Consider the following 27530-nt stretch of genomic DNA (forward strand, 5'->3'; position numbering starts at 1 on the left):
AACAGCCACACTCCTCCTGACTTGAAGAACTGCTTCCACCAGCTTCTGCAGATCCACAGAAGGACAAAAAATTGCAGTTAGAGGAGGACAAAACTATTCCCATGTGTATGGCAAAACCACCCCCCGTAACCTAGCTTTTCCTTAGGGTTTATTGTATGTACACTTTATACAGGCCAAGGTAACTAATACATTCACAAGATCTATCAATTTAAGGAGGTAATTCTTAAAAGGAAAATAAATATATATGCAGAGTAATGGCAATGCTGTGTATGTTGAATTGGCTTAGCTGCTCCTTGTGCTGCTGCTTTATTTTTGTAATTTTTTTTTGTACTTTGCGGTTTTTGTCTGTGAAGACATTGAAGACATCTACTTTCATCCCTTCCTCTACACTCCATGTGACTTGTGAGAGAAGTAGACAGCAAAACATGAAAGGCTGATCTAGTTACATGCAAAAACTGATGCCCAAAGAAAACTTCAGACTGTCAGATGATTTATTTTTTGCATTCAGGCACTATCTGTGACCTCTCTTGTTCACAGTTGCACTGTAATTAAAATAATGAAAATCCCACAGTCTGCATTTTGTTGCAGTTTTCAGCCTGATGCAGTACCCATGTTCCTTTTTTGTGCAAGTTTTGACTTGTACAAGACATACAGCTAAATGGAATGTGTAACAGGTAAGCTTGTTTTAATGAAACATCCAATAAAAAAAGTTACAGTTGTATGGAAGAGCTTGACAACATAATAAAGAAAAGTTTGTCACCTGTGATGTATAATAAATTCATAATCATGAAGGTATTTCTTGATAATGTCCCCCCAAAAATGTGGTTGGATGACCCCCTTTGGAAGACTGTAACTTTTCTGGGACACACCAAAACTAACTTTTCCTTTTTTTTTTTTTTTTTTTGATTATCAGTGTATTACCATACCCAAAAAGGGCAAATGTGTTTTGTGCATCTCCGCTTGCCTCCATGCCCCTGACATTTCTAAAAGAGAACGCTTACGTGAATCTGTTCCTGGCCTGTCACTGTAAATCAGTGATGCCTGCCTATGTCAGGCACTTGGCTACATTTTGAATTTTGCTCCTTAGCAAATGTAAAAGATCTAGCTGACCTGCACTCCTGTTCCCCCTGCTTCCCTGCTGCCGCTCTCTGCAGCTTTTCATTGTTCATGTTTAGCTGTCATTTACCTTAGAAGATAAAATATTTACAGATTGCTTATGAAATCTTTGTGCATTTAAAAAATATTCATGGTCAGTGTGACCAGAGCTGAAAGGGCATGCTGATCCCTGGGTTTGTTATTTTGAATACACCTGTATATTTTCCATATATACAGGTTTTCAGTAGGATGTTAGGTCAGATTATAATATGTAAGACTAGCAAAGGTTTAGCTGTCCTTGTCTCCTGCCTACAGTGCTAACTGTAAACCAATGCTGAGTGAAGAGAAAGGGCATTCTTAATGCATGTGACACTGATGCTACTTTGTTAATTGGGCCACTATCAGTGAGATAACAGTTTGGGTCAGATGCCAGGTCAGCATAACCAGGGCACAAACAAGCTGATCTGTGACTGAATACCAGCAGCCAGCTGGTGACACAATCTAGGAAATTAAGTAATGTGTTTATTATAAATTTATTGTAAACAGCCTGGTAAAATTGTTTTACTGGGATAAACAGAAACCTTTGAACAATCTAGCAAAGGGCTTATATGAAAAAATCAGTGAGATGCCAAGGTATGATTTGATTTCCATTATTCCATCTGAAGAGAAAGTATGATTGCAAGAAGTGTTTACATAAACTGATAAAAAACTTGAGAATTCAGCAGAACCTGGCCACGTGTTCCTGAGCTTTCTTCCATAAAAGTCTCACCATGACAAGCAGAGCCCCATTCACCTTCACTATGAAGGGAATCATACTTGCACTAGCGCTCGCCTTTGTAGGTAAGCCTACATATCCCTTAATCTCTTTTTCCCAAAATTTCCTTAAGGCCAATGGCAACAATTTGATCTAGACAAACAGTTACTCATCTGTTTTCTGTCTCTTTTTGCAGGTAGCCAGAAGGTTGATATTGGTAAGTAAATTTCCTTTTATGGCCTTCTTTTGGTGACTTTGTTGTAATTTCTACTTCCTGGAACGTGCTTGCAAGTATTGTGAAAAATTGTTCTTGTTTCCCCACAGACCCTGGATTCAGTAGCAGAAAGAGCCACTTGTACAGCTATGAAGGCTGGGTGTTGAATGGGCTTCCAGAAAAAGATTTAGCCAAAGTTGGCGTGCGCTTGAGCAGCAAAGTAGAGATCAGTGGGCTGTCAGAGAGCACTTACCTCCTCAAGGTACTGTGTCTACTACCAAATGTACTATGCAACAGTAGACTATAAATCACAGTTATAACTGCATCTGGTGAATCTGTGGTTTAGGAAAGCTATTGGAAATACAACTAGAGCCTTAGTGCTGTAGATAAAATCATAGAATAGTTAGGGTTGGAAAGGACCTTAAGATCATCTAATTCCAACCCCCCTGCCATGGGCAGGGACACCTCACACTAAACCATGTCATCCAAGGCTCTGTCCAACCTGGCCTTGAACACTGCCAGGGGTGGAGCATTCACAGCTTCCCTGGGCAACCCATTCCAGTGCCTCACCACCCTCACAGTAAAGAACTTCTTCCTTATATCCAATGAAACTTCCCCTGTTTAAGTTTTAACCCATTACCCCTTGTCCTGTCACTACAGTCCCTAATGAAGAGTCCCTCCCCAGCATCCCTGTAGGCCCCCTTCATATACTGGAAGGCTGCTGTGAGGTCTCCATGCAGCCTTCTCTTCTCCAGGCTGAACAGCCCCAGCTCTCTCAGCCTGTCTTCATACGGGAGGTGCTCCAGTCCCCTGATCATCCTTGTGACACCCTCAATGTCAGGGAATGATCTCAAGCTAAAGTCTTGGAAGTGACAAGTGATTTAGCATCCAGTCACCAGTGTTCGCTGTGGAAATTGTTTGTTTGTAGCAGATGTTCCTCAATACTTTATGAGGGAAATAGAGGTGCCAAAATCAGGGGTTCTGCTAGAAAATCGCTGTTTCTAACTCAAAGCATTCAAGCCTCCTCTGTGTTTAAGATTTGCTTCTAGTCTCAACACACATTTCCAGTCTCTGTGGGAAGCCAGACTTGGGTATGCAGAGTTATTGTCATGCTGGAAATTACTAAATGTAGACTTAAAAAATGATACAAGCTAAAAATAAAAAGTGATACGTGATGAAAGATTTAAAAATGAAAGGCATCAAAAAGGAGCATGTAATAACATGTAGTGTTTGGATAATGCAGAGAGAGATCTGTACATGTGCAATCATGCCTCTGACAGCATCAGTAGAGATAGGACCTGACCCATCTGAAATAAATATGTTTGTTTCAGAAAAAAATCCTTTATTTCTCTTTTTAATTTAGTTACAAATCAGAGTTTCTTTTCTGGGCACTGAGTTCAGTGGCAGAGCTCTTGCTGGTTGTAGCCGAGTGGTAGATCTGGTAGATCTTTCACTGATGAGAGCAAGGTGTCAAAATTATGGGCTAGGCATTGCAACCAGTTTAGTAAAAAAAAAAGAAATAATATTGGAAAACAGAACTTTAGAAAGTTGTTTTTTTTTGTTTGTTTTTTTACATTTAGAATGCCATTGATCTTTTAAATACAGAATTTCACCTAGAGCAAAATACTTATTTTGAGGCTGAATTGAAATTTTTATATTACTTTTTGAATCAGCCTTTCTCTGTATACAGTTAATGCAAGTAAAATGTTTAAAAGGTCCATATGAGGTAATAGCAATACGTCAACTGCATCTGTAAGATGAAATACCAGTGCTGATCCTACAGGGTTTGTACTGGTTTTATAATAGTGTAAGCAAGAGACAAAAGAATAAACTGCTGAATGAATTCCTAAGCCTACATCTGGAAAGAAAGAGTGTATAACTAGTGATTATGTTAATTTCTTCCAATCTATTTGCATATATAGTATCAAGGTAATTTTATTCACTTACATATCTTTTCTTTATTTCCTCCCAGATCCGCTCTCCACAATTCCAGGAATACAATGGCGTCTGGCCAAGGGACCCATTTACTCAGTCGTCCAAAATCACCCAGATAGTTTCTTCATGTTTTAGCCGGCCCTTCAAGTTTGAATACGATAGTGGACGGGTTGGAAACATTTATGGCCCGGAAGACTGCCCCAATATGTGTATTAACATAGTGAGAGGAATACTGAACTTGATACAGATAACCATTAAAAAGTCACAGAATGTGTATGAATTGCAAGAGGTTTGTTTTTCCATTCTAAAACTACTTTACTGAATGTATTCTCTTTAGGTGCTCTTCCTAGAAGTTTCTGTTTGTTTGCATCTACTTTCGAATGTTCATCATCAAAAAAAAGATAATTTTCATTCACGCAGAAGAAAATGTGTGCATATGTGTTGAACAAAGTATCGGGGCTGGATTCTTTTTAAGACTTAACATACAATTCTTTCAAGAAAAATGAATAATTAGCTATGGAAGTATCTGTTATATGGCTTCCCTGAGTCAGCTACTTGATCCATTTTACTTGCTCATTGTTGACATTAGTTAATTGATTACTTTTTCATTTTTAACTCTTATCCCCTGACTATTTTTCATATGTTTATTGTTTAGTTCAATAGGATTAAATATGTGTAATGGTTAAAGGTTTCAAAACGTAATTAAGACATTTCAGTAGGTCCTTACCCTCATGCTGCTCCTTCAGAATCTTTGTTCAGTAAAACTTCTCACACAGTGAAATACTGGCATAATTGGGAAGTCTCATTATCTATTGATCTGCTAGGCTGGAATTGGAGGTGTTTGCCATACAAGGTACATCATCCAGGAAGACAGGAAGAATCACCGAGTCTCTGTTACCAAAACCGTGGACCAAAATAATTGCCAGGAAAAAGTCACCAAGAGTGTTGGAATGGCTTACATCTATCCTTGTCCAGTTGACGTGATGGTATGTGAGACATGAAGAAAATCTTTATTACAAGCCTGGCCATTCTGCTCCTGTTCACTATTTGGATCTCTCTGTCCTCCTCCAGAAAGCAAGGCTCATAAAGGGGACTGCAGCTTTCTCCTACAAACTGAAGCAGTCAGACAGCGGCACTCTGATCACAGAAGTAGTGTCACGGCAAGTCTATCAGATCTCGCCATTCAGTGAACCTACTGGTGTTGCTGTCATGGAAGCAAGGTAGGCAGAGTAAGGATTCTGGCAGTCCCTTTCACCCCCAGTGGAAGTGAAATGAGAATTGAGTTCCACAGCAGTTCTGTAAAGCTGCGAGTACTCATACTCGGGGTTTCCACACTCCTAAAAATTCAGTGAACAGTTCTTTATTTGTGCCCTGGTGAACTTGGCACTATGGGTATATGGAAGAAAAGGAGAAAAACTCTTTTGCTTGCTTATACTGTAAGAATGCAACTTTACTACTCTGTCCTAAAAAAGGTCTAATTTATAGTGTTACGAGGAAGATGTTGCATGTAGAAATAAGATCATTGATTACAGAACTATTTTGTTCCAATTAAGAGGCTTTGTCCATTAGCAAACTGTAATATTTTACTGTGATAAGAATTATTAAAGAGTAAAACTAATACTGTCACAGTATTGCTGAATCAACAAACAGCCAAGGCAGATGGAGGAAGAGAGCTAATTCATTCCTCTGGTGACACTTGTCTCTTGACAGACAACAACTTGCCTTGCTTGAAGTGAGAAGTGAACGGGGGAGTGCCCCAGACATTTCCATGCAGGGCTATGGAGGCCTTCGTTATGACTTCTCAGCACTGCCACAAATGCCACTGCAGCTGATCAAGATGAAGAACCCCGAGCAACGGGTATTGTATTTTTAGGTCTTCAAATTGCTTTCCTAATTGAAAAAAAATAATAGAAGAGTGATGATCATAAATTCTAAAGGATTTAATTACATATGCCCTCTCTCTTTCATGTTTTGTAACAGATAGTAGAAACGCTGCAACACATAGTCCAGAATAACCAACAAGATTTCCACGATGATGTTCCATACAGATTCTTGGAGCTTGTCCAGCTCTGCCGGATAGCAAGCACTGATACTCTTGAATCCACCTGGAAGCAATTTTCAGATAAACCCCGCTACAGGTATTTCATTGTATTAACTTACAAGAACCTTTTCCATTTTTGGAGAATCAAGAGCTAACACTTAGGTGTTTTTTTTTAACCTGCTTGCAGGCGATGGCTGCTGAGTGCAGTTTCTGCAACAGGCACTGCAGAAGCACTCAAATTCATTAAGACCAGAATTCGTAACGATGACCTTAACTACATTCAGACTCTTCTAAGTGTTTCTTTTGCTCTTCATTTAATGAAAGCTGATGAAAACACCGTTCCAATAGCAGCAGTGAGTAAACCTGTGTGAATCTTCACTATCTGATTATAAAAGGAATGAAAACTGACAACAGCCTTTGATTGTTCAGTACATCAGAGACTGGATACTCCTCTCATGTACACTACTTTTATGCAAATGTTGAGCCATGGAATTCTTTTGGCATTACATATGAGAGGGGAGTTCAGTTTTGTGTCTTCACTTTGCTACATGGATACGCAAGTCTTTTTCCCATAACAGTGTCAGAGAATAACTCCCATTTTAGTTTGCTGGGATCACATCATGCCTTCTGCAGACTACGTTTTGTCCACTTCAATCACTTACTTCTGAAACAAATGGTGATTTGCGTGTAATGTCATTTAAAAAGAGTAGCTCTTTTAACTGCAAACTATTCCTATGAACCAGAAGTGCAAGTAGTAGTGCAAACATCAACTATTTTGATACAATAATGAATCATGTATTCTGAACATTTTGCCACCTCTAGTCAATATTATTCTTCTTAAATAGGGAAAAATGATATGATGTGAGAATGCATCATTAATGTAACCTATCAATCTCCATTATAATCTCCATTAATATAATGGAGTTGCGCATTTTTCTAAGCACGTTCCATTTATACACTGATGTTCACCCATAATCTTTGTATTTTCAGAGACAGGCTTAGTTGAGGAAAATCAAGATGGCGCTTTGCAAACCTATATATACATTGAGAATAATGGAGAATTAAACTCCTAAGCAAATATGATGTCTACACACTGATTTAATTTGTTTGGATATGAACAATAATTGAAATTGCTCCCCTTAGATAAGCTCTGATGATTTTCCTGCTCTGAAAGCTATATGAAGCACCATATTAAATAGCAATTTTTTTTTTCCTCCTTTTTTTTCCCCCATAGGATTTAGTAACCAGTTCTCGAATCCAGAAAAGTCCCATGCTTCAGCAAGTTGCCTGCTTGGGATACAGTTCTGTGGTCAATAAATACTGCTCTCAGGCCTCATCTTGTCCTAAAGAAGTTCTTCAGGTAGGTGTCTTTTTGTCAAGTTGTTCTTAATAGAAAGGCAATTAATTAATTAATTTGCTTTTTCACTGAAAACAGTTTTCACATTGTAAGATAAAATCCTGAGAAAAGCCATCACTGAGTGATGTTATTAAATCAGGTGGCTTTATTGTGATAGGCTTTTCAGTGGGGAAGGGGAACACTGTGGATAATCTGTATGTTAGGAAGACTGAACTGCTCTGTCTATAGCCCATCCATGATCTGGCAGATGAAGCAATCAGCAGGGGCCGCGAAGACAAAATGAAATTAGCTCTGAAATGCATTGGCAACATGGGAGAACCAGCCAGCATCAAGCGCATCCAGAAGTTCCTTCCCATATCTGCATCAAGTGCTTCTGACATCCCCATCCACATTCAGATTGATGCCATAATGGCTTTGAGAAAAATAGCTTGGAAAGACTCCAAAACAGTAAGTAAGATCTGCCAGGGAAGTGAATTAGAGAATATATACTGTAAGGGTAATGAGCTTAATGGTATCATGTGCATGGATTCAGCATGGTTAAAAAAAAATAAATATATATGTATTATTTTTAAGACCAGCACAGTACAGTTTTATATTTAAGCTGATGTTTTCTGCTAAGCTGTAATAGTTATTAGTCAGTAAGATATCAGCAGTGTTTCTTTAGTCATCTGTCATAACGGACATAGCCTATGCTGTGGTGGAAATTTAGCCACCTAAAAGTCAGACATTTAATTTAAACTGCCTTGATAGTTAGAAGGAGAGAGACACTTCCTATTGAACTCCTGGGCAAAATGTTGACATGGCTCTGCCTCTTCTAGACCTTTCCCACTGACCACCTGTGGAGGTTGCTCATGTGTTGAGCATGAGCAAGACTTCTGCCTTTCAGATGGTTTAGATATAGGAGATGTGTGAGACAGCAGATAGCATCCACTCAGTCTTCGGTGAGCTGCTGAAGCTCCCCTTTTAAAAGTGATCTAAAAAATAGTGAGGCATGCTCACCAAATCAGTGGAGCTACTCCAAAAAATGAATCTGCCTTACCATTTACTGTTGTTTCTTCCAAAGTTATTCACTGCTCTTTGACCACAATGCAAAAATCTATGCTGATGTTTTTTTGGTTGTGGTGAGTTGACCTAATATATTCATACATGGATGTTTATTTCAGATTCAGTGCCAGCCGTTCTCCATGGGGCTGTTCCTCCATGGCCTCTTCTTAGTAAAATTATGTGGAACCATGCAGTAAAAAAGATTAGGAAACCTTTCTGCAGGGATAATGACCCCCTTTCCCATATTTCTTGTGGGTTATGTGTGGATCCAGTCTGTAAAAAAAAAAAGTCTCAATTACTGGTAATTTCAGTCACTGTTTTCTCTCTGAAGGTGCAGGGACATCTCATCCAGATCCTTGCAGACAAGTCGCTTCCTCCGGAAGTGCGAATGATGGCTTGTGCTATTATCTTTGAGACAAGGCCTGCCCTTCCTTTGATAACAACAATAGCTAATGTGGCAATGAAAGAGAGCAATTTGCAAGTGGCCAGTTTTGTGTATTCCCACATGAAGGCTTTGTCGAAGAGCAGACTGCCATACTTGTACAACATGTAAGTAGAGACAGGAGCGAAGTTGGCAATCTGCAGATAGTAAATTCTGTTATGTTCTTGTTGGTGAGCACTGCATGTGCTGACAAACTGAATTCAGTTCATATTCTGATGGGGGTGCATCTTATTTTTGAATATTATTACCTTTCCCATTTTGTTTAGATCTTCAGCTTGCAATATTGCCCTTAAGCTGCTGGCCCCCAAACTGGACAGGCTCAGCTATCGGTATAGCAAGGTCGTGCGTATTGGTGGTTACTTTGGTGAGTAAAAGCATTTCATTGACCAGGAAATTTACATTTCAGAAACCCATTCTTAACAGACATTAAGTCCTTGGAGAAATATGTCATTCTGCATTTCAATAAGATACTGAATTAAATGTGACAGTCATATATTTGAAAACACATGAATAGCCATTTATTAATTTGTGCCTAAAAAGATTTACATAATGATACATCAGCGCTGGCAATGGAAAAAGCTGCAGAAATATGATCTTGAGTCATAAACGGAATGGTTATTAAAAAAAGATGTCTTTTCTTTACTTCTGCTATAGATAACTATAAAGTTGGTGCTGCTGGAGATGTCTTTGTTATGAACAGCCCAGGAACAATGTTCCCATCAGCAATAATTTCCAAGCTGATGGCATATTCTGCAGGGTCAGTGGCTGATTTGGTGGAGGTAAATATTTACCTGAATTATTAATCAGGCAAATTGAAATTAAAATTGACCACAGTTTCATCTCTGTAAGTTTCAGACTGCTATTTCTTGTGTTGTTTTGGTAGGCTGGTGTCCGTGTGGAAGGCCTCACAGATGTTATCACAAAACGGAATATCCCGTTTGCTGAATATCCTGCATACAAAAAGATAAAGGAGATTGGAAAAGCTGTAGGTATTTTTAGTAATGCAATGTATGCATTATATGAAGGGGTATTTAGTGAGGTTTCTCATATTAGTTAGGCCCTGTCTCAGAAGGTAAATACCTGCCTAGCAGTCAACTCAAGTACTTCTGTGAAAGCAAGATCTGCAGTGGAACTGCTGGAGACATCACTCCCATGATGTTTGCAACAGCTTCTGCAAATTCTCGCTCTGGCCCAGCCTCTCCCCAGCTTCATGTACGGCTGCACAATGAGCATTGGGAGGAGACAGGGGAGGCAGGCATCACGTGTGTTTCATGGCTGGCAGGTTTCCCCATCCTTCCCTTCATCTACCTCACTTAGTTTACAAGAACATACCTTTGTCTTCGGAGAAAAGGTGATTTGTTGCTGTGCTTTCAAACTGGGTTTGGTGGTACTAGTGGCCCAGGCCTTCAGGCCTTCTGTGTAAATGTTACTGAATCAGAATACTAAACACATGAGGATACTCATGGGCACCATGATGAGAGGGGAAGTCTGAATTAGTGACACTGTGCTACCTACGAAACAGCAAAGAAACACCAGCAGCAATGGAAGATTGCAGCTTGGTCAGTGATGGCTTTGATCACCTTGCTGAATTACCATTTGTAAAGTGTTGCATTGAGGAACTTTGCTTATTTCTTTATCTGCTCCCTAGCTGCTGGGATGGAAAGAGCTGCCGACAGAAACCCCATTGATATCAGCCTACTTGAAACTATTTGGCCAAGAGCTGGCCTATGTCAGCATCAATAAGGAAGTCCTGCATCAGATTGTGAAGGTACCAGGGACCCCTACTTCTCTTTGCAAGATCTGACAGCATTGTACTTTTATATCTCAACCTCTTGGATCTCCGTTTTACTGCAGGCTGTGCTAGAACCAGCTGACAGGAGCACGACGATAAAGAAAGTTGCCAGCCAAATCCGCAATGGCATTGCAGGACAATGGACGCAGCCGGTGTGGCTTGGAGAGCTGCGCTACGTCGTTCCTACCTGCACTGGCCTGCCGCTGGAGTACGGGTCATACACGAGTGCTCTGGCACGAGCGGCAGCCAGCGGTGAGTGGGAAGTACAGGATCAGGAGGCTGAGAGGGACAGGCCAAGGTGGGCTGGAGAAAGAAGTGGAAAACCAGGAAGTTAGAAAAAGAACTAATTTTTGTAGTGGAGAGGAAGTAGTGAAGATGCTTGAAGAGAGGCTGGACACACCTGATTTCTGACTCATCTTTGGATGGATTGGAGACAGAGAAGTTGAGGTGGAAATCTAAGAAACCAGAGAGAAAGATCATAGTGTTCAAGGGCAGAGATAAACATGGAGAGCTGAGATAAACATGGGCAGAAGGGGGTGGCTCCCAAGAGATGCACACACAGGCTAAGCAGGATTCAATGGTGATTTAATCGGAGGAAAAAATAGAAGACAATCAAAGGGGAACTACCAGTAATGTTAGAGAAGGCATGAAGAGAAGAAGGCTTGTGAAAAGAGGCAGAGAGCTCTGTTTTAAAACAGTAAATATGCAAGTACAAATACTTATCAAGAAGTTAATTCAGTGATCGTACTGTGTTGTGCAGCAGACTTTTAGTTTAGGCAAAACTGACCCTTGTTTCTGCTGACACCACATGAGGAGTCTCTTTACACAGAAGTCTTGTATATGCCCACTCTTCACTGCTCTTAGTGTGTGGTTTATTAGTTTGTTTTAATAACAACTTTGAATACCCGCCTCTTGTTTTGTGGATATTTTTATTTATCTATTTTTGTTTAAATAACATCCTTGTAGCCAAGCTGGGAAGGTATGGATTGAACGGATGGGTTACAAAGTAAGGCTGTCTGGATTGCTGATCCTCCAACAGTAGTCAACAGGTGAAAGTCTAATTGGTGGCTCATTGTGAGTTACTCATGACAAGCTTCTCAGCATTTGTTCATTGTCTCATCTAGCAATCTGAACTTTGGAAAAGTAGGCTCCCTCAACAAATCTGTGTCAATGATGACAGTGAATTGGTGGGAGCAGTCACTGCACTGGGGGGTCAGGCTGTCATCCTAGGGGTCCCTGACAGGCTGGAGGGGATGGCCTGACAAATGTGTGATGAAATTCAGCAAAGGCAATGCAAAGTTCTTCACCTGGGATGAAGTAACCCATGCAAGTGCATAGGCTGGGCATCACCCAGACAAAGCAGCTTTGCAGAAAAGGGCTGGAGAGGCCTGGAGGACAAGCTAGTATAATGAATCAGCAGTGTGCTCTTGTGGTGATGAAGGCCAACTGCACTATTGGCTGCAACAGTGAGAGCAGAGCTAGCATGAAAATTACTCTTTCCCTCTATTTAGCACATCTGAGGCTGCATCTGGATTTCAATATCCAGTTTTGTGTCTGCAGTACAAGAAAGATATTCACACTTGATATGAGTAAAGATTGGAGAGCAGGGTTTGCTCACCATTCACTCTGTCTTCTGGCTCCTTGCATTTCTGGAATTTTAATGTTATACTGATTAACAAACTTTCAATTTGGGTCAGCTCTTTCTTTCTTCCTATATTTTTATTTCCACTTTCAGTTGCATCATAACCTTTTACCATGTTCAAATGTTGTCCTGTCATTTGCAGTTGATGGAAAGATAACCCCCCCTGTAACTGGAGACTTTAGACCTTCCCAGTTGCTTGAATCCACCGTGCAGATTCGAGCAGACATAAGCCCAAGGTATGGCAGGTTTTTAAGGCTTTACACTTGATGGAGTTCTATGAAAAGGCACAACCACGTGTTGAAAAGGAGCATCTTTCTTAACACCTGACTGCTTCACTCTGTTTCAGCTTGTATGTACATACAGTCGCAACAATGGGTGTCAACACGGAATACTTTCAACATGCTGTTGAAATTCAAGGCAAGGTCCTGGCAAGACTGCCAATCAAGTTTGATGCCAAGATAGATGTGAAACAGAAGAACATCAAGATTGAAACAAATCCATGCCATGAGGAAACTGAGATAGTGGCTGGAAGGTATGGTAGTCTTATTTCAGAATAATTTCTGTTGCTGAAACCTTACCAAGTTTGCAATTTGCTGATGTCTTACAGAGGTTTCTAGATAGGCAGAGTGACTTTTCAGTGCGTAGCAGAACTTTTGGGATAAAGAGCAAGGAAGAGAAATAGAGGAGTTAAAAGTCAAAAGCTACCTAAATTATTTAGAAATTTAATTTTTATTTTAATTTGCCTGTTATTGTGTGGGTTTAATTTTTTATTATTATTATTTTATTGACTTTCAAGGGGGGTTAAATTTTTGTTTTTAAATGAATGCCTTTCATATTTTGGAAATTTGTTTAAATTCATCCTGATTTTGAAAAATTTCCTGTGATACAAGAAACTGATATTTGTCATGAACTCTTACGTCTTTAATATTTCTGTTTATAGTTGCATATAAAATCTCTATGTTCAGACATCATATCTCTGTGCTGTCACATGATACTGACAAGGATGTATTTCATGTAATCTAAAGACAAGGGGTCAGAGTAATTCAGCATTTTTTGCACATATCTCAACAGACATAAAGCTTTTGCTGTATCAAGAAATATAGGAGAACTAGGTGTTGAAAAGAGGACCTCAATTCTTCCAGAAGATGCTTCATCAGATATTGTGGAAGAACCTTTCAAACCAGCAGAGAGAGCTTCCAGAGAAGGTTTCACAATGGTAACCTATTGATTTTTTTTGCTTATATGGTAATATTTACCCTCTCCATGATGCACATATGTGCAGTTTTACTCTTGCCTATGGTATGCTCCCAATGGTATTCACATACTCATCTCCAATGCAGCAAGAAGCTGACAGCATGCCAAGGAAACATGCCTATAGCTCTCAAGAGGATCTTCGCCATGGCATAGGAAGAAAAATTCATAAACAAGATATTTGCATCAAACTGTATCGCCTTGGTTGTCAGCTCTGCTTTTCCAGAAGGTCACGAGATGCCAGCTTCCTAAAAAACACATATTTGCACAGATTAATTGGAGAACACGAAGCTAAAATAGTCTTGCTGCCAGGTACAATACTGAGCACAAGCCTTGTCATCTTAGGTTTGTCAGTGCTGTTTGAAGCAGTACAACATTCTAATGTGTGCAATTGGTGTGTAGTTCGAACAGATGCTGATATCGACAAAATTCAGCTGGAGATTCAGGCAGGATCCAGAGCAGCTTCCAAAATAATTCATGAGGTAAACTCGGATTCTGAGGAAGAGGATGAATCATCTCCATATGAGGACATTAAAGCGAAGCTGAAAAAGATTCTAGGCATTGAAAAGGTGTTCAAGGTAAGAGGCTTTGAGCATGGGAAAAGGGAGTATTTTCCCATAGATGAAGCCAAGAATTTGAAGTTCCATGTGGAAAGCTGATGTGTGAAAGCAAGGATGGGGTTAGTTTGAAAGGTGCCAGTGCCAGGCCTGTAAGCCAAAGCCACATCTGGAGGGACTGATGCTACGGAGGGCATCCAGCTTGGGCTGATCCTCTGTGCTGAGCTAGATTTCAGCTGGGCAGAGTGGATATAAGGGAGTTCTGCAGCTTCTGCAGTGAGTGAAGCAGGGAAGTTATTCCTTGAAAGGCTGATGTGAGCAGCTTGTCTGACGCTCAGAGAAGTCCTACTTTGTAAATACCGAACCAGATGTATCACATCTCTTGCATTTTAATTTGAACTGTTTTTGCAGGCTGCAAATAAAACACGACATCAGAAGAAGCAACCTTCTAAGAAAGGAAACACTATGCTAACAGAGCTTGAGATAGACCCCAAGGCAAAAAATCCCTCCAGTTCATCTTCTGCCTCCTCAACTGTCTCCTCTTCCTCATCATCTGCTGCTTCTCCTGATCGTAAAAAGGCTGTGGATGAAGATGAGAATGATGAAGTAAAGCAAGCAAGAAACAAAGACACAAGCAGTAAGAGTAGTAGCAAGAGCAGCAGCAGCAAGAGCAGTAGCAGCAGCAGCAAGAGCAGTAGCAGCAGCAGCAAGAGCAGTAGCAGCAGCAGCAAGAGCAGTAGTAGCAAAAGCAGCAGCAGCAGGAGCAGTAGTAGCAAAAGCAGCAGCAGCAGGAGCAGCAACAGGAAGAGTAGTAGTAGGAGCAGTAGCAGCAGCAGTAGTAGTAGTAGGAGCAGTAGCAGCAGCAGTAGTAGTAGTAGGAGCAGTAGCAGCAGCAGTAGTAGTAGCAGCAGTAGCAGCAGCAGTAGTAGTAGGAGCAGCAGCAGTAGGAGGAGGAGGAGCAGTAGTAGTAGTAGTAGTAGTAGTAGTAGGAGCAGTGGCAGCAGCAGCAAGTCATCGAGTCACCATAGCCACGGGCATCACTCAAGGTATCTGAATGACAGCAGCAGCAGTAGCCACAGCAGTAGCAGCAGCAGCAGTAGCAGCAGCAGCAAGTCATCAAGTCACCATAGCCATAGGCATCATTCAGGACATCTGGAAGGTGGCAGCAGCAGCAGATATTCCAAAATATGGGTAACTTTGCCAGTAAATTGACTGATGCTGCTAATGTTTGTGAATCATATTCCTGATGGCAGTTGGCTTTGCATAAATCCTGAAATTATGAATTGACACAGTAAATTTTAGCAACATAAAATTTCAATATTAATTCTGCAAGCACACCTGCAATCACTTGCTCAGATGTCTAGTTCAGAACACCTCAAATATGTGAAACTTTTGCTATAGGCATGGAACCATTTTTTTGCTAATTTATTGCTTTCTGTGAGTATATATTGCAGGTTTCTGTCTTAATTTTGCAGCAGGAACATGTTTTATATAAACTACTTCATGTCGTGCATTATGTGCTTGTGACTAAGCATACAGAGCTACATATGAATGATAATTAGTAAAATCCTTACTTAATTCCCAGTGCTTAGATTTCAATGTAATTACAGCATTTCTTTTCTTCTGAGACTTTTCATCTTCTTGTGGTTTTTTTTTTGTGTGGTTTTTTTTTTATTTTCAAAGGAAGATGATGATATTTATCTGTACCGCTTTAAATCAGCGCATAGACAAGAGGTGAGATTTTCTTTCCTCAGTAAATTAAGTATGGAATTTGTTGTGAGTCAAATGGAAAGCTTAAAGGCAACTTGTCTTTTTTGAGGAAAATTACAGTACTGATAACATTTAGAACACCAAATCAACCATGGTGGCTCTTCTAAGCTGCATAAAGACAAAGAGCTGTGTTCTCCTTTATGTTCTCCACATGATGCAATTTATGGCTCTGCAAACTAGATGCAAAGTTCTATCAAAGCAGTACAAGGGACTGGGGATGCACACTTTAGAGGAGCAAAGGTTCTACCATCAGAGCTTGGGTCATTTGACTGGCTTTGATCACTTTGTTTCTTGGGCTGGAATCACTGTCGATTCACACCAGGATAGTGGTGTTGACAAACACGGGAGGATACCGTATTTTAGGGTACTTTAGTATAGCAGAAGTTTCTTCCTAGGGTGTGGGCCAGCCAGGAGCTGTATGCTTGATATTAGTGTTTCTTAAAAAGTAGGAAGTTCAGCTGTGTGTCCATTCAGTTGGTCCATTCAGTGTGTCTTCCAGTTGATCAGGCCCTTCCATAAGCAAAAAGTTCTCATCTTTCATGTTGAATCCAGAGGCTGGTTCAATTTGACTCCCTCTGGTCATCATTTTTTGACACAGGGAATTCTTATCTAGACACTTTCTTATATGTCTCTTCTGAGGGGTGAGATATATTTGGGTAAAGAAGATTTTTCAGAGTTAGATCACATGTACTAAGCAGGACAAAGCATACTGCAAGTCATTGAGCTGTTCAGAGTTCGAATGCAAGTTTACCAACACCAAGTGCCAGGACAGAGAGTATTCTGCAGCACTGCCTTGTGCAATTTGTACAAGCATGCTTTTAAGTTACCCTCTACAGCATGACGTGTTTTCTTCTTGCAGTTCCCAAAAACGAAACTCCCAGCTGACCGACTTAGCAGCACGTATGCCTCTACCAGATCCATTCATGCCTCATCTCGAGCTGCTTCCCGGGTTAGTTGCATCATTTCTAGGGGATTTTGTCAGCTTGGAAGAATGGCAGAGTGGCCTTGTGCTTGCAGTAATTGTACAGCTAGGATAATGGGAAGAGAGACATAACAACCTCTCAAGTCTCACCTACCTCTCAAGTCTCACCTATCAGTTAAGAGTGAGACACGCATCTTAGTTCCCATATGCACTTTCCTCAGCAGTGAGGTGAGGATCCTTCTTACTTGCACTACAATCCTTCCCTCATGGTACTGCTAGCCAACAGAAGCTGCAGAGACTGATCCTGTGACCTCTGCAACAAGGAGGGAAGTTGAGGTGCTGCAGTGCCAGTGCAAGGATGGTGGTGGAGGCCGAGGCTAAAAAGAGCCTCAGTGGAAGGCATGCTCCAGAAGCGACATGTAGCACTTTGGCTCCTCACCACCACACAGCCTGATGCATGCAGGCTTCCTTACTGGGCAAAGTGAAGTCTAACAATAGAGTGAAGGAATTACAGGTCACAACATGCTTAAGGCCCTGCTCTCAAGGGGGGAGGTTCTTGATGAAGACAACGTCCTGGAGGATTATATTTTGTGCCAGGGTACTGCCTGCCCCACTGAACTCACAGCTGAAGTGGGAGGTGAAAGCCAACAGACCAGGCAGGCAGGCAAAAAGCAGGTGAATATATGAAGCCCAAACCATAGTCATTACTGTAACCTAATAATATGAATATTTCCACAGCATGAACTGTAGCTTGGGAAATGGCAAAAATTTTAGCCCATATAGAATGAGCCATGCACATTAAAGACATACATGTTATAGGCATGTATTTGTGTGTGGCACATATGCTGGTGCATATTTGCAATTCAGTTGCTTATTTTTCATTTTCCATCTAGATCTTGCATCTAAAATGTTAACCCTTTTATAATTCTATTCTTTGCATACTTTCTCTCCCTTCTTAGCCTAAGTTTTTGGGAGATGTTAAAACACCAGTATTAGCTGTTTTTCTTCATGGCATTCGTAATGGTGAAAAGATAGGAGGCCTCCAGCTTGTGGTATATGCTGATATTGACTCCGTCAGGCCCCGGATGCAAGTATTTGTGTCAAACCTCACAGATTCAAGCAAGTGGAAACTCTGTGCTGATGCTTCAGTCCTCAATGCTCACAAGGCAGTGGTAAGGCTCAAAAATAGTTACATACAGCTGTATGCATCATAGGAAAACCATGTTCCATGCATTTAGAAATGGACTGTTTCTCTCTCCATTATAGGCTTATCTGAAATGGGGCCGGAATTGCCAGGACTACAAGATTTCAACTGAGCTGGTAACTGGGCGGTTTGCTGCCCACCCAGCTGCACAAGTGAAAGTGGAGTGGCCTAAAGTTCCTTCAAGGGTCAGATCCATAGCAGAATGGTGAGGTTTTAGTCTTTAATGACACTCATCTGTTGTATCGGTCAGCTGGGAAAAATCAGCATCCACTCATGAGGATTAAACTGAGTGGTTAAAGTACTGATTATTATTTTATTCTTTGATCTGTCTGAATACTGCACTTGGACATAAAAGCTGAGTTGGGAGATCATAGCCATGCTACCGTAATGTACACTAATCTTTATACTGGGCATAATTGCTGAAAACTGAGGAACAGATCCTTCCTGTCACTGAAGACTTGATAAGTAAAGCAGAGAGTCATCATGGGGACCTCATCAGTTACCCTGAAGACTCCCTGTGCTACTTACAGATGTGAAGCAATCTGTTTGGGATGTGTGCTGGTTTTTGCTTCTCTATTTCACCAGATCTTTCTGATTTGAATTTTTGAAGGTTTTACAAGTTTGTTCCTGGGGCTGCATTTATGTTGGGCTTCTCTGAAAAAGCAGACAAGAATCCTTCTCGACAAGCCAGGGTGATCGTGGCTCTAACTTCTCCAAGGACGTGTGATGTTGTTGTCAAGCTTCCTGATGTAATTGCAAAATATTATTATCACTTTCCTATTTTTTCCTATTAGAAAAGTGAGGCTGTTGCATTTTTATTACAGTGGGTCAATTCTAAGAATGAAAAATTAAGTAAGCATCAGGTTGGGTGCAAATGATTAAAACAACTTTTGGTTATTTTCAACCTTTTTATATTACATCCAAGAATATTTATAGAATGATTTTGTTCATGGAAAGGGAGAGTGTTGTGGGTACTTATAATGACACGTTTCCATCTGTAATAGCTCCGTAAGTGTTCACCTAACCACCTCTGAAGTGTCACCTCTGAATAATTCTTTCCCTAATAATATCTGACTGACAACCCACACTATGAGAGAAAACTGTAAGCAGAAGCAAAAGAACTCATGGTCAGATGACTTGTGTTTACATAAAGTCTTTGTGAGCCAAAGTAGAAGAAATTGAAATAAAATTCCAAGTAGGAGAAAAAGTTCATCTCAGCTGTTTGCTGAATATGAATTGTGAATACCTGGTACAATTTTTGAGTGTGTTTTTGAATTCTTTTTCAGATGATCCTCTATGAAAAAGCCATGAGGCTTCCCCTGCCACTCCCTGTAGGTCCGAGGATACCAGCTTCAGAGCTGCAGCCTCCCATATGGGACTTCTTTGCTGAAGCCCCCTCTGCAGTGCTTGAGAATTTGAAAGGTCAGGGTCTAACTGGTTTCAGAAGCATGACATCCTCTGTCTCCTGAATTAAATGAGCATCTTCTGAATTTTTCTGGGATTATTTGTCTCCAGTTAATTAAAACATGTGATATAATAATGTGAGGATGGTTCTACTGGGAGAGAATATTATGCATACAGTACAGAAATCATAAACATTTCAGGGATCAAGGTACAATAAACTTTCTGGAATTATTTTCTGACAAAGGAGTATATTTTCCATGCCTTTTTTAGAATTTATGGGTGCTTAGTAGCCAAAAGCCCCTGTAATCCATGCAAAAATATCACAGAGTGGAAAAAAAATATAAAGCTAAAATAATATAGCACTAAAAATATTCCATTTAATGACTTTCTTTTCATGGAAAAGCAAATACTCACTGGCATTTTATTTAACCAGCTCGCTGCTCAGTTTCCCACAACAAGATAACAACCTTTAACGAAGTTCAGTTTAACTACACAATGCCAGCAAACTGCTACCACATCTTGGCTCAGGACTGCAGCTCTGACCTTAAGTTCCTGGTGATGATGAGGAATGTTGAAGAAGCTGTGGACTTGAAAGCAATCAACATCAAGCTTGGCAATCAGTAAGTAACTCCTGCCAGATGCTGGGAGCATGAGGGACTACGTTGTCCATACTTAATATCAGAGGAGCTTACATCTGAGCTTCACTGTTATGGTTAGCAGCCTATGGGATTTCAGCATTTCCCTTATTTACTTTCCATGTGATGCTGATGATGTTATCCTGCATCTTATGTAACAGGAATACCCCTGATGTAATTTAAGTAGTTGAAATGAGGTTATACTGTGACCAGTGATACTCAGTGGGCAGGAAAATATCTTTGTCACTGTATGCATGTAAATGTCATACAAACAGGGTATGAACACTCTTCTTGTTAACAGTGAAATTGACATGCGCCCTGTGAGAGGACAGGTGAAACTGCTGGTAGATGGGGTTGAAAGCCCCACGACGAATGTTTCATATGCATCTGCTGGTAAGTGAAGCAGCACCTGTTGTTTCATTTTCACATGTTCTAGGAAAAAAAGGTACAGGAGGACCTTGTTTCATCTTGTGCTATGCAGTCAGTGACTATATACAGTGCAGGTATTTCCTGTAGAGCTGTAGTATTCGAACTGGGCTACATCTTACTGATTGTGTTAGCAACTGCCAGTGCTGAGCTCTGTCCTATTTCTTATGTCCTAGGGAAGTTATAATTGTGGTAGAAATGGCTCCAGTGACAGTCATGGTGTTCTTCATATTTTCTTACTCCTATATAATATACTCAGGGCCTTGTACAACTGTACAGATAATATAGGCAGATCTAATAATTTCTAGAAATAGATATATTACTAATCCAAAGAAAAATGAATAAACCCCTGATCACTAAAATTGTTTTCCACCATTTACAAACACCTAATCTTTATAAGTGTTTTTTACACTTTTCTACATTGTTTTGCTGTATGTTTCATTTCTTGAATAGAAAAAATTGAGGAATTTCAAGGAAAATAACATTTTAGAAACATGACAGTTGCTTTCTTTTTTTCTTAAAGAAGTTAAGTTGGGTCTGTTCTGGATTTGGTTTTGCTTTGTTTAATATTATTTTCTTCCAGGTGCTCCTCTGTGGATCTACAGTGAAAATCAATGGCTTGTACTTGTTGCCCCAGCCTATGGCATTGACAAATTGTACTTTGATGGATACACATTCAAGGTATCTTTCTACCTATTCATAAGCTTGTGTGTTGAGAAATTTCCATAGATTCCCTTAAATCTGTATGTATGAGTGCAAGAGTATACAGTGGCAAAGCCAAATACGGGCAGGGCCCAAAAAAAGACCCAAAGGGAAGATGACACTACAGGTCTGCACAGTCCTGCTCTTTATTTCTGAGCAGAAGTAAGAATCTTTCACCAACAAAAATACCTTATTCTTGCAGTACAGGTGTATGTTGGGAAATGGGCTTGTGAGTGCACGCACACTGAGTCGGCACTGCATTTGCAATAAAGATGAGTTTCAGTTCCTGCCCACTCTTCTTACAGCTGTTTAGATCTTCAGATCAGCAAAAATGAAGCCCTTCTTAGAGATGAATGAATGCTTTAAAGGCTGCACTAAAAATAATGTGAAAATGGAATGTAAGAAATCAGTAAACCAGACTATATCTATCGTCTGTACTATGAAAACATCTACCAAGCAAAAGCTTCAGCCTATTAATAGTCTAGATTATTAATAACTTAACATACCAGACTGGCACAGTAGGTTTTAAAGGCTGGAGCAGTTAAAGACACTGCAGCACCACAGGGCTTTGCCATCTGACAGACAGATGTTTTGAATTCTTACCAAAGAGATTTTAAATGTTCGTGTAATCGCTTATACTGGAAGAGACCTGATAGCAAAAATCTGCTCCATAGGTGTCACTTTTTTTCTAACTTGAAATGGTTCTCACTATTTTTCTCACAGATTCAAGTTGCTTTATGGATGGCAGGGAAAACATGTGGGATATGTGGAAAATATGATGCAGAGTGTGAAGAAGAATATCGGATGCCCAATGGATATCTAGCTAAAGATGCAGTGAGCTTTGCACATTCTTGGATTTTGGAGGAAAAGCCATGCACAGGAGGTATGCAACCTCTAATAAATTTAATATATTATTGCAGTTGTTTAGAAAATATAGAATCTGTTTATAAAATATTAAATCTGTAAACATTTTGGAAATAAAAAAAATTATAAGAATTCATTATTAACTAATATATTAAGTATTAAAATTACTTGCCAGTTTAGAAGGAAGTAAGAAGTCTCAAGTTAAATAAATGAGGCAAAATACACCAGTCCGTTGACATCTTTGTTTCAGTTTTGAAGTATTTTAGATGATCAGGAAAAGAAATATAAGAGGATAAACTCACATGGAATGCTTTGATTTAGACATAACATTTCCCAGACATCAATTTCCAGCATTTGACTCATCAAAAAATCAGGTGGAGATTAGTAATGATTACCATGTCTGACCATCTGATTTTTGGACTAGTGCAACCCGTCAAGCAAAGCATTCAAGTGCATGAACAGTTCCAGGGAATTAATTACATTGCTGAAATAAAAAAAGCTGTCTTTTAAGTGTTTCAGTAGATTAGGATCTTATGGTGTGCTGCTGCTGTCAGCTGAGGTTCTGATGCAACAGCATTCCACAGTGCTGCAAGGAGAACCAGCACGTTCCCTTTGTGAAGAAGATTTGTCCTGGTCGGAAGGACTTCCTTGACCCCTGGAGATGGCTTCTATATGTTTAGCTGTGCATTAACTCTTATCCTTCTATGTCTTTGTCACTTATACTGGGCATCAAACTTGCTATAGATGGCTATAGAGTCCACATGCAAGTACACAATAACAATGCCATGATTGGTAGTGACCACATATTGTGTTTCCTTTTAACATATGGCGGAAATGGATGGAATTTTAGAGACTAAAGCTTATGATCAGGAATAAATTGTGGTCCATTTAGTTTCTCACACACATGTAACTGCTTGTCTTGAGAATCCAAAATGTGGTCAATATTACTGGCTGGGAGCAATGACTTTTGATCTCTCTCAGCAGCAATTCTGTGTCTGAATGACAGTGGTAATAGCATAATTCTTTAGTGATTACTTCTATTTGGGCAGAAATCCCCCCCTTTATTTCCACTGCTGAGTATTCAACATTTTCAAATTCTTTTGCAGCTATTCAGTAAGCCAGTTTACTTTGAAATACGTTTCTTATAAAGTAAATTACTTTGTTTCTACATGCTAATCTAGAAATAAACCAGTTGCATTTGAAATTAAGTTTATGTGGCTTTTTAAATCAGCTAATTCGATAGGGAGCTACAAAAAGTTAATTTCAAATGCAACTGGTTTATTTCTAGGTTAGCGTGTAGGAACAAAGTCCAATGTATTTTATAATAAACATTTTCCAAAGTCAGCTATGCTGCTTCACTTCTGATCAAAATACAGTTTTCAGAGAGGCAAGTTGTTTGGAAATCGCCGGCGTTGGCAGATGGGTCCTTCTGGGGAGATCTGAAGATTTTGAATGTAAGCTCATAAACTATCACCAATGATTGTGTTGCAGTCTGCAAACTGAGGCGCTCATTTGTGAAGCTTGAGAAGACCGTTCAGCTTGCGGGTGTAGAGTCCAAGTGCTATTCTACAGAGCCTGTGCTGCGCTGTATGAAAGGATGCTCTGCCACCAAGACTACTTCTGTCACTGTTGGTTTCCACTGTCTCCCAGCAGGTAAATCAACAGAAATCTTACTGAATAGGAGCTGCACAAAATACTTAATAGATTGTGCCTTGACTTAGTTATTCCACTGTAAATGTATGAATAATCTAATACATTCACAGCTAGAGACTTTCTGCAATATTGATTGAAGACCTTTTCCTGTTTCACTAATATGTAAACCTTCCTTTAGTGAGAGAGATTTTTTTTTTGTTGTAATTTTACTGTGGTTTTCATTATACCAAAATTTAAAATCCAAACTGAACTCTCCTTCATGGTGCTTTGAGCTACCAAGGTAGGGTCAGGGTAACAGCACAGCTGTGTGTTACAGCCCGTGAGGATTCAGCCACATCTGATCATGTGCAGCACCCTGAAACAGGGATTGTCGCCTTGTATATTTTTATATATCACACTTCAGGTGTGATCCTATTTCACTGAACTGATTTAGGCAGTAGAAGGGCAGGTGTGGACAAGATTCCTGCATACAGGTGCAGCAATATAGGAGGATGTCCTTTTTATAGGTATGTGGTAGATTATAAGATATTAGATAAGGTAGATACAGTTTATATAGATGATAGGTTCCTGTCTGTGTCCCAGGCTTCCTTTAAGTTCATAATATCCTTCCCTAAACGTATTATTAATAAAATTCTACGCGGAAGTAGTAGTTTTAAAGGTAGAACTGGCTTATTAATTAAGCAGGTTTCCTGGAACATCTCTGTGTGACTTCTTAGGCAAATATGTGAACCAGCCAGGAGAAGCCAAGCCTGCTGTAATTAATGACTAGTGTATGGTAAATACTGTACCTTGCAAAATGACTTCTGAGGTAGACTGTTTATTTGCATTTCTTGTTGCCCATCAGATTCTGCTACCAGTCTGACAGACAAACAGATGAAGTTCGACCAGAAGTCAGAGGATATTCAGGACACTGTTGATGCACACATAGCATGTTCTTGTGAGAACGAAGACTGCAGTGCGTGAAGCTGTACATTGCAACACAGGAAAAAACAGAAACACTTTAGTATTTTTATTGTGTGGTGTAAGAAAACTCATCCTAAGGAATAACAGAGATACTATATTAAGTGTTGTGTGGAATCTTCCCAAGTAATTTAAAGTATTAAACTTTATTATTGTAGAAACTGTTATGATTTCCTATAAATATCTGATTTGGTAATAAATCCATGCATGGAAAAATGATGAAGACTTCCTTATTTTGCTGGTTATGGAAGCAGAGGTCTGTGTTGCTTCTTTTCATCCCCAATTTCATAGACTTCTTGAGTCTGTGACTGTCTTCTGTGCACCAGGCACGTGTCCATGTCAGGCCCCATCACAGATATGGGTTGGGTAGCTGTCATAGCAGTTTGCTGCTTGTGTCTCCCAGTGCTTGCCTCCCTGGTGCTGGGATCCTGTGCACTCAGAGAAGCAACTGCTCACTTCTGTGTGGTGCAGCACCCACACAGCTGTGGTAGTCTGCAATAACTACATGTGTGCCAGTGCTGCCAGTGGGATCAAGATCGGAAACTAAGCCTGAATGTCATGCCACTGAACAAGGCTGCTCTGAGACTCAAGAACATATTATGCTTCTGATGCACCACATGCAGAAGCTAGTACAAATTAGGGGACTTTGGATAGGACATGGTGGAGCTACCCAAATATGCCACCTGCCAAAGGGTCCGAAGCAGAGCCAGACCTTTGTGTTTTGGGTGAGATGCCCCAGCCCCTGTGCCCAGCACAAGCCATCGCTGTGGCCACCATCAGCCTCCTGCACACCTGCTGCAGGGATCTCTGGGTACTGGTGAGGGACATGCTCATCTGCTGTGAGCACTGGAGCCCAAAGGATTCTAGTGGATTTGGAAGGTGTTTTCTGCTTGCTCAAGTCACCATTTTTGCACAATTTTCAATAGAAATGGTATTGTACTTTCTTAAGTTTATCTAATTTAATTCATCCTCATTCTTCCAATTAATATACATCCGGTCCAGCCATTTTAGTTACTGACTGGAAAAACATTCATTTCTTATGTAGAAGTCTGTTAATGCAAAGCTGAATGTGATCCTACCAAATAGGTAAAAATGTAGCTCTTCAGTATATTACTGGGGAAAAGAAAAGAAAGAAAAAATTGAAGCAAGTTATTCGATTCTTAAAACCAGTAGAAAGCAATGAAGAAAAGTGGCACTTACCTATGACCATGTGGGGTGAAGAGGTAGTCACTGGCCAGTTCTTGAAAGGACTTGAGAGCATTCTGTAAAAATTGTGTCATTCTGCTTTCCCCAGCACCTTTGGTACCTTCAGTGGATGCGAGTTTCATTGTTTGGATGTGAGTTTTATAGTTTGGAAGTTAATGTTGTTTGTACCAAAAGAAGTATTTTTGAGAGACAGGCATAAATACACATTGACATAAAGTTTAATTGCTGTCATGGTGCCTTGCACTGCAAAGTGACAGGCAGTGTTTGGGCACTACCTGGCAGCAGTATAGTGATGAGTTGGTGGGTTTGCTGTTTGCCTGGAAGTCACAGTGATGGGGTACCGACCAGTGATGGGAAGTGCAGTACAGTGATGGAAAGTCACATGGAGCACAGACATTCCAGGTAACCCCCGAGGCTTAATCCAGAGGAAGCCAGGGCTTTGCATGACCCCTGGAGGATGGGCTCTAGCGGTCTCTGGCATGAGCTCCAGGCTCCAGTGGGGCCAGCCCACACTGCTCCCCTCCTCCCAGCCTGCCGAGGCTGGAGCATAGTTTTGGGTATCTTCCTCCCCCTGTGTTCAGGTGTGAGGGGTTCAACGAGCTTGGCAGGAGATCTGTGAGTGAGCATCGCTCAGCCACCATGGCAGTCAGAGCACCCATGGGGCTGTGGGGGAATGCAGACTACGGGTGTCCACCTTGTGAAGAGCTGTGGGGAGGCCCCAGCCAGCCTCTGCCCCTCTCCTCCACTGCCACTGTAGAAAGAGTTGAGTACAGCTCGAAGGAAATGCTATCCAGGGCAGCTCCTGGGCACAGCAAAGTGGTTCATTACCCTCGGGATTTTCTTAGGATTTCTTTTTTTTCTCTTTCTTTTTTTAATTCAGGCTATATCCTTTGGAGAAATGCGAAGCATGAAAGGGCTGTGAGTGTATGGGCAGAGAGCCTGGGTGCTGAAGTTGTTATCGATGTTCAAAATGTTTTTATAGAACTTGACTTCCAGTTCTATGAAGAAACACCAGAAGACTAAACCCTCACAGACGGGTTTTTGCTTACACCTGGAGAAGCATAGATGATGCCATGCCATGGCAGCGGCATGGCCAGGGATGCAACGTTTGCTGCCCAGAGCGTGGGACGGGTGGGATGGGGCGAGACTCTGCAAGCCCTGGGCTGGGGGATGTGGGGATTGTGGGAAGAGCCTGCCCTTGCAGCCAGGCACAGCCTGTACAGTCCCTGGGGAGGACCCTTATTTCATGCACACTTCTCAGTGTCACTGTTGTAGTGTGGTGTTTCAGTGATATAGTGTTATAGTTTTGAGACACTGAATACAAGCATTGTTGCATTAAATCTGCCATCACAGCAGATCGTATCAAGCTCTTCTGCTTGTGCTGCCCCTGACCTCAAATCCTCCCTGAGCATGGTGGGGTTTTTGTTTATAATAAAACCTGCAGCTGCTCATAGTTACACCATAATACATTAGCTTTTGAGCCTTAATTACCACTCACCACTAGCTGTGTACTCAAATCCTTTAGCTACGTTTACCATATGCCAAATCTGCAAAGACATGACACAACTCGTTAGTGAATGGCTTGGCTTTTCTAACTTGGGCCATCAGTTTCACATGAGAAGGGCTAAACCAAGTGGGACCAGATTATAGTGCTGGTAAA

At 40.6% G+C, this 27530-nt stretch overlaps 1 protein-coding gene across 1 annotated transcript; it reads left to right on the forward strand.

The window, feature by feature from the left end:
* Window positions 1–1850: 1850 nt before the first annotated feature.
* On the forward strand, window positions 1851–24883 carry LOC134159819 (vitellogenin-2-like). The gene is made up of 35 exons (XM_062611203.1): window positions 1851–1935; window positions 2046–2066; window positions 2174–2325; window positions 4036–4287; window positions 4823–4984; window positions 5070–5218; window positions 5709–5856; window positions 5979–6136; window positions 6227–6392; window positions 7274–7399; window positions 7625–7843; window positions 8772–8989; window positions 9149–9246; window positions 9537–9661; window positions 9766–9867; window positions 10531–10650; window positions 10737–10926; window positions 12459–12552; window positions 12663–12848; window positions 13388–13532; window positions 13657–13879; window positions 13970–14145; window positions 14536–15315; window positions 15808–15858; window positions 16754–16843; window positions 17776–17988; window positions 18083–18225; window positions 18631–18769; window positions 19307–19442; window positions 19858–20044; window positions 20361–20452; window positions 21069–21166; window positions 21911–22070; window positions 23543–23704; window positions 24549–24883. The coding sequence occupies exons 1-35, from the start codon at window positions 1866–1868 to the stop codon at window positions 24665–24667; spliced, it is 5670 nt and encodes a 1889-aa protein (XP_062467187.1). The 5' UTR covers window positions 1851–1865; the 3' UTR covers window positions 24668–24883.
* Window positions 24884–27530: the final 2647 nt, after the last annotated feature.

The sequence above is a fragment of the Pezoporus occidentalis genome, unplaced genomic scaffold (assembly GCF_034315485.1).
Source record: "Pezoporus occidentalis ecotype Australia unplaced genomic scaffold, CSIRO_AGI_Poc_V1 ctg151, whole genome shotgun sequence".
NCBI classification, from domain to species: domain Eukaryota; kingdom Metazoa; phylum Chordata; class Aves; order Psittaciformes; family Psittacidae; genus Pezoporus; species Pezoporus occidentalis.